This window comes from Mizuhopecten yessoensis, unplaced genomic scaffold (assembly GCF_002113885.1).
Source record: "Mizuhopecten yessoensis strain PY_sf001 unplaced genomic scaffold, ASM211388v2 scaffold10967, whole genome shotgun sequence".
In the NCBI taxonomy this organism is placed as follows: Eukaryota; Metazoa; Mollusca; class Bivalvia; order Pectinida; family Pectinidae; genus Mizuhopecten; species Mizuhopecten yessoensis.
Genome location: NW_018408811.1, coordinates 401,481 through 409,335, shown reverse-complemented (window position 1 = coordinate 409,335; position 7,855 = coordinate 401,481). Strand labels below are relative to the sequence as shown.

General features: G+C 36.0%; 1 protein-coding gene across 1 annotated transcript in view; it reads right to left on the bottom strand.

Moving 5' to 3' along the window:
• The window catches only part of LOC110464148 (actin-related protein 5-like), an 8,363-nt gene extending 962 nt beyond the window's left edge, over positions 1-7,401 (bottom strand). Inside the window, exons 1-8 of the mRNA XM_021519213.1 lie at positions 7,305-7,401; positions 5,290-5,416; positions 4,713-4,807; positions 3,515-3,619; positions 3,141-3,252; positions 2,061-2,156; positions 1,617-1,810; positions 1,262-1,378 (exon numbers count right to left, since the gene is read on the bottom strand). Coding sequence (XP_021374888.1) covers positions 1,262-1,378; positions 1,617-1,810; positions 2,061-2,156; positions 3,141-3,252; positions 3,515-3,619; positions 4,713-4,807; positions 5,290-5,413 — 843 coding nt within the window. The 5' untranslated portion in view covers positions 5,414-5,416; positions 7,305-7,401. The remainder of the gene's footprint in view (positions 1-1,261; positions 1,379-1,616; positions 1,811-2,060; positions 2,157-3,140; positions 3,253-3,514; positions 3,620-4,712; positions 4,808-5,289; positions 5,417-7,304) is intronic.
• Between the last annotated feature and the right edge of the window lie 454 nt (positions 7,402-7,855).

The following is a 7,855-nucleotide window of genomic DNA, read 5'->3' as shown; positions in this document are numbered from 1 at the left end:
AATGGACACTTTACAATGGACACATTATAATGGACACTTTACAATGGACACATTATAATGGACACTTTACAATGGACACGCTGTAATGGACACTTTACAATGGACACATTACAATGGACACTTTACACCGCTTTGTACCTTACACTGATCATGAACACCTTATACTGTACATCTTACTCTAAACACTTTACATTGTATCTTACACTGGCTCTTGACTTAATTGTTAAGTCTTACTGATCAGTAAATACAGTAAGGTCTTACATAGCATCATGATGATCATTAAATACACTAAGGTCTTACATAGCAATATGATGGTCTTACTGATCAGTAAATACAGTAAGGTCTTACATAGCATCATGATGATCATTAAATACAGTAAGGTCTTACATAGCAATATGATGGTCTTATTGATCAGTAAATACAGTAAGGTCTTACATAGCAATATGATGGTCTTACTGATCAGTAAATACAGTTAGGTCGTACATAGCATCATGATGGTCAGTAAATACAGTAAGGTCATACATAGCATCATGATGATCAGTAAATACAGTAAGGTCGTACATAGCATCATGATAGTCAGTAAATACAGTGAGGTCTTACATAGCATCATGTTGGTCAGTAAATACAGTAAGGTCGTACATAGCATCATGATGGTCAGTAAATACAGTAAGGTCATACATAGCATCATGATGATCAGTAAATACAGTAAGGTCGTACATAGCATCATGATGGTCAGTAAATACAGTAAGGTTGTACATAGCATCATCTTGGTCAGTAAATACAGTGAGGTCGTACATCGCATCATGATGGTATTATGGCCCATCAACACAATAAGGTCCGGCAGTTCTTACATCGACACAAGTTGCAGTAACTGAAAAATGATAGATAGAAATAAGTTGGCTACAAGAGTTTATGACCCCCCCCCCCCCTCTTCAGGTTAATAACTGGTCTCCTGCTAGCATGATGCTGCTGCGTATCCAGATAGCTTCCTCCATCTGATGTTTGAACAGGTTTTTTCTCTATCCAACACTTTGGAATTGCATGTTTGGCTTACCAGTATATACTGTATCACATCCTACTTACACTGACAAATTACACTGATAAACCTAACCTGACATACTTACACTGACATACTTGCACTATCTTCACACTGACAAACTTGCATTAACATACTTTCTCTATGACATACTTACACTGACATACTTACACTTTCTTCACACTGACAAACTTGCATTAACCTACTTTCTCTTGACATACTTACACTGACATAAGGCAGCTGTATTTTGTGCACATTGTCATCATAGTAGTCGTTTGAGACCCAGTTGTCCAAATCTGTCGCATAATCTGCAGCCAAGTAACAATGGTCTCTTACCAACTCCTGTTCAGACAAAAGTCACAACATGAAATATTCAAGACATTTCAAATTGGGTTCATTGGCAAGAAGATGGGCATTTCTAACACTGATGAAATGACAATTTATTTTATTGCAAATTTTCTGTATTAAATAATCCGATAGAGTTTGAATTCATTAAAAATTGTTTTAATAATATTTTGAGATAGAAATATTTCAACAAATTCAAAGAATCACTATCTTATGAATGTCATGTTAACTATACCTCTGCTCTACTGAGTGTAACTGAAGCATAGTGACCAGGGTATTTCAGCTGTAAAAGACGCTGCATGAATCCATCCAGTTGAGCTCCACCCACGTTGATACGACGACAGGTGGCACTGTCCATGCGTCCCCCGACCACTGGCAGGATGTGTGTGGCCTGATAACCACAGTCAACCACCAGAGCACCACCTCCGTCTTATCATAAATAAAACCATTTAAAGTGTCAATGTCACCTTCTCATCAACTTATATAAGCATTGAAATACATTAAAAAAAACTGGAGTCAATGACCTTGCTCTAACAAGGAATGAAACAGAACACACCCCACACATCATTAACTATGTAGTGTTTATAGTTACATACATCATGGATGTCACTCGTCAAATAAAACATCAACAGTGAACACTATTACTATTTCAACTTTGGAATATGAATAGATATATTACCTAGTTTTGGCTGATTCTGATAGAGACTAAACATGGAGTCTACACCGTAGGCTACACGTGGTACATGGTAGCACTCAAACAGGAGTTCTGACATCTCTGAAAACGTAAACAGGAGACATAGTGAAGTACCCTACAGCAGTTCTGACATCTCTAAAAACGTAAACAGGAGACATAGTGAAGTACCCTACAGGAGTTCTGACATCTCTGAAAACGTAAACAGGAGACATAGTGAAGTACCCTACAGCAGTTCTGACATCTCTAAAAACGTAAACAGGAGACATAGTGAAGTACCCTACAGGAGTTCTGACATCTCTGAAAACGTAAACAGGAGACATAGTGAAGTACCCTACAGCAGTTCTGACATCTCTAAAAACGTAAACAGGAGACATAGTGAAGTACCCTACAGGAGTTCTGACATCTCTGAAAACGTAAACAGGAGACATAGTGAAGTACCCTACAGCAGTTCTGACATCTCTAAAAACGTAAACAGGAGACATAGTGAAGTACCCTACAGGAGTTCTGACATCTCTAAAAACGTAAACAGGAGACATAGTGAAGTACCCTACAGCAGTTCTGACATCTCTAAAAACGTAAACAGGAGACATAGTGAAGTACCCTACAGGAGTTCTGACATCTCTAAAAACGTAAACAGGAGACATAGTGAAGTACCCTACAGCAGTTCTGACATCTCTAAAAACGTAAACAGGAGACATAGTGAAGTACCCTACAGCAGTTCTGACATCTCTAAAAACATAAACAGGAGACATAGTGAAGTACCCTACAGCAGTTCTGACATCTCTAAAAACGTTAACATAGTGAAGTACCTAACGTTTCAAGCAGTATTCAATTGTAAAGTACTTTGCAATGCCAGCTCACTTAATGGGTTTGGACTGCTTTTAGTTATTAGGAAAAGCATGAAGATAAAGATGGAAAAGACAGTAGTGTGTGACTGTGAGATAGACTTACATTGGTGACAGTAGTGTGTGACTGTGAGATAGACTTACATTGGTGACAGTAGTGTGTGACTGTGAGATAGACTTACATTGGTGACAGTAGTGTGTGACTGTGAGATAGACTTACGTTGGCGACAGTAGTTAGGGTTACATACGGGCTCAGTCATCAAAATAGGATGTTCCACAGCACTCTCTGTGTTAATACCCATATGGGTAAATATGTAGTCAAAAATCTGTTCCTGTAACAACCAAGTTAAACATGAAACTAAAGGTGGCCAAAATTCTGCTCTTATCATAACTAATGTAAACAAATCAACACAATCATTAATTACATTTTGATAACTAATCCTATCAACTTGCAGAAAGGTGATGTATTTTAACTCATGTTTTAACAATATACTTTGGGATTCTGATTTAGTTTTATGTTCTTTGTACAAACAGAGGCAACATAGGTTTTCAAAATTCCTGGAAAACGAACTAAGATAAATAAGCAAACTTTACCTGGACATCGTAGAGAGTTACAACATTCCTATCGAATTGTGTTCGGAGAATCCAGCGAACAACCTCAATGTTGTTAATCTCATTCCCAACCTGCAAGTCAGACTCCTAAGAAGAAACATTTTATCAATGTTGTATAAAGTAAATTTTTATCTTGATATTTCAGAACATTATATATATTTACACTGATTATTTCATTTTTAAGTATACATACATCTATATACTTAGCTGCGATTACAAAGCTTCTAACGACGAGACATCTTTATATATTGTGCATCAGAGCTACAAAGCGGTCCCATGCCGACTAATGGAGCAAAATTTAAAGTACTTATCTGTAAGAAGTCCGTTTTGGGGGAAAAAATAGAAACGACCGCCATGACCGATCACACGTGATGGTATCTCAATCATCTGTTTCTATATATATGCCTGCATGGCCAAATATAGTATTACTACTGATGCCACCATGTTTACTACAATTATCATATTGGGTCATGACACCCATATATAGATGTCTGACCTAAATCGAAAGAGAGACCAAGTTTCCAACATGGCGGTCAATTCAGGTTTCGATTGCCCTTGCTACTTTAACTCGATAGTTTAATTACATTTAGGCAGAGTTTAACTTCAAGTTATATAGGATATCAACAGAAATAGTTCATATTACAAACCTATCAATTGATGTGGACCCATCTGCTGTCAATTAATGCTAAAAGCACCCCAGTGTGATTCACAACGGGCTTGCTCCATTAAAAAGCAAGGGATCGATTTAATACCCGGCAGAGGAGGAGGAGCCTGGGTATTAATATAAGTACTACTCTATACTGTGCATTATTGTTTGTCTCTTTTATTTCAGTACATTGATATGATTAGTGTATGTATTATACATTGATATGATTAGTGTATGTATTATACATTGATGCAGTTGAAACTTACAAGAATAAAGACCCAGAAAGAAAATACAATGAAAGAAGAACAGACTTCCAAATTCTGACAATTAATGAAATAATGAAGTTGTTAGTACAATGTACATTTATTAGCTGAACAACCCATATCAATAAGTGCACTCCATATTTTAGACTCAACTTGTTTGTGTACACTTACTAACATTTTTGTTATGTGTACATTAAAATCACCTTTTAATTATAAGTCCAAAATTTATAATTTCTACAGATCGAGAGATGAAAGTTAATGCTGAGGGTACCTTTTTGCCTCGTTGTTTGGCAGTGATGTTTTTGAAGGTTAATTGTGGCTGGTGTTTCTTGGCTGTTGCCCAGCCTGCCCGACACTGGTAGGATCCTATGTTTAAAATGGAGAAGACATCATACATAATGTTTCCCTAGCAGGATCTAGTCCAAATTGTGATGTGCTCGCTGACCAAACATAAATATTTGACTTGAAATCTGATAATATGATTACAATTGAACTACAGTTGTAGTGATATACAATCCTGCATGGCAGTAAGGTTAACTCTCTGCTCGGTTTTTATCATGTAAAAAATGCATTATTCCAGATGACACAATTTTTACCTATATCCCACTGAGTTGGATAACACTCGCATTGAAGAAGATGATTTGTGATAATGTCTCAGTGTTATTATTTTCAGAAACAGCAGGTCAATATTCTGATTACACCTCAATAAAAGTCTATTTGATTAATGAAGTATTCAAAATTTTCTTATTACATTATGTTATGGTCAAACTGTTAATCAAGATAGTTTTTCTATAGTGTTTTAGACTGAATGTCTTATTAGAAAAATTAAAAATGAAGTAAATAATTACCATTGTCTATGACCAGAGGTACATTGTTGTCATATAGTGTGGCCGAGTAGTCAAACACTGGATCAGGGCTGCATCTTTCATCTTTGAAAGAGAAGATATTGGTTGATCCCTTTCCCTGGGCCATATTCTGCAAAACAAAAGAAATTGTAACGAGTAACAGAAAAGCACATGGCAGAAAAGTTTTGGCATTAAGATTTCTTTTTTGAGAGAGTTGCAATCAGGAATCTGATTCATGAAACCGGCATAAATTTGAAATGCATTGGAAAATATTTCAATTGCTCCGTTGCCTTGAAACATAGCGTTCGAGCTGTATTTTAGTCTAGATTCAACTATTGTGTATCTATAATCAGAAAGCCTCTCGAGTGGTAAGAGCTTTTTGAAATATTTTACGGAGTAATTATTGAGGCAATGGATTTAAGAGGGTACTTCATGATAAGATATCGGAAACAGCTTCATAATTTGGGTAGACTCTTTACCCCCCCCCCCCCAAAAAAAAATCATGCATCAGGCAAAAACCTGGGACCTGCCAAGCTCTAGAAAAACGCTCTACCAATTGAGCTACCTGGTCGCCAGCGATCGACTCAGTTCAGTTCTGCTGCATTCCTCCCTCCTTTTTCTAAGTCAACTCCCTAGATGGCATCAATATGTACAACCCAGGTTTGGGTATCTCCTCGTCAAATGCTACCCAGTTATATATTAATAATAGTTAAATCAGGGGTTTGTCCTCGACAATAATGTAACAGGAGTGGGGGTGGGGGAAGTATGATGGGAACAGGATTCAAACTCGGGATTCTCCAGCAGCAGAGCCGACTGGTTGCCGACGATCGACTCGAAGACAACTATTATTCGGAAAAAGTAAGATTTGATTATGAAATCTCCTGCATGTGATGCCGTACCGACCACCCCAATAATTTTAGGGGTTTAAACGACAAGATACGACACAGTATGCATAATATTCTATAGAAAATCGAAGTATATCTCTTCAGAGCTAATGTGTCATGTTACATATAAATGACAAAAAACTTGTACACCAAAGGACCCCATTGGAAATAAGCCACTTTGTGACTTTTATGGGTAATCCTAGGTAAATGGCACACACCACTCTTATCCGATCGGGGAAAACCACTAACTTGTGTATAATACGCAAACTCGCCTATTATACGCCAAAAGGGGTATGGATTTGTTACTAAAAATAGCCAAAATCACTTTATTCTTAATTTTTTCACATTGTTTGTCCAAGTCGCATTTATTCAGTCATGAAACATAATACAAATGCAAAAATAAACTTTATTTGCATGTGGGAAAGTACCGGAAAGTACCAAAAACAGATGCAATACTTCCGGTAAAGTTACATCATAAAGCTAAGTAGCCAACTCTTTCAGTAAACATCTTTAAGCAAAATATTATTTACCTTGCCGTAAATTAATGCGATTTTTAATAATATCTTGCAAAGGTTACTGTTAAAGCGATTTGGGTTATTTTTAGTAACAAATCCATACTCCGACTGGCGTATAATAGGCGAGTTTGGGTATATACGCAAATTGGTGGTTTTCCCCAACCTGCTTATTACGCGACTTATTTATATCTACCTTCATGTACTAAAAAATAGTCCGTCTTGTTTCATAGTAATATGTGCCTTTTTTTTTTCAGTGTATTAGACTTTTTATAGATTTTTATACTCTGCGATATATATCAATGATTGAATTAAGAAACCTTTTATTGCGATAGATCTATTCTTATTCTCAGTCTTCATACAACGTATTCTTTTTATTTACAAGTTGCATTGTGATCTTAATTGTATGTTTTATTCTAAATTGTGATATCTTGTAATAATATGCCTATTTGGCTGAATAATTATTATTATTATTACAAATCGGCTGTTCAGCGGCAAACTGTGCAGCTGTGGGGAAGGGGCTATAAAACTATATCGCGAAATATCTACAAATCAAATTCCTGCATTATTTTAAATAACATCCTGGTTAGTCAAAATACTCTAAAAGAAAATAATTATCAACCTGCAAAATTGTGTTGAGGTGTTAACAGATAACAACAAGGCATGGAACCGGTCTAACAATCACACACTGCTTTGTTTTTCCCAGAAAACACGTTCTACTTATTAACCTCTTTTTTGAAGAGTTCCGAAAATCTAATTTAAGAGACGGCAAATTCCGGATGTTTCTGATGATAGTTCTTTTTGCGTAAAATGTCTCCGTTTCTATTGAAAATTACATCGTTATTTATTCAAATATATCAAATTGCTATTTTGTTCTTACGGTTTTACAATATATTGTTAGTTAAGACAGTAGTTTAATCAATATACACATACATCTATGTAGTAATTATGCCCCATTGCTATTGTTATGCAATACATATATCTGTTATTTACTAGGTTTTCTTAAGACATGTATATACTATATATAAACTGTATATTTTTTATGACATATAGAGAATAATACATACCTTCGGCCCTCGGGCTGATAGTGGAGTCTCGGGTATTCCGATCTATTTTTCTTTTGAAATAATAATAATAAAAAAGAAATCCCCAAAAGGGTTTTGCGGGCTGATA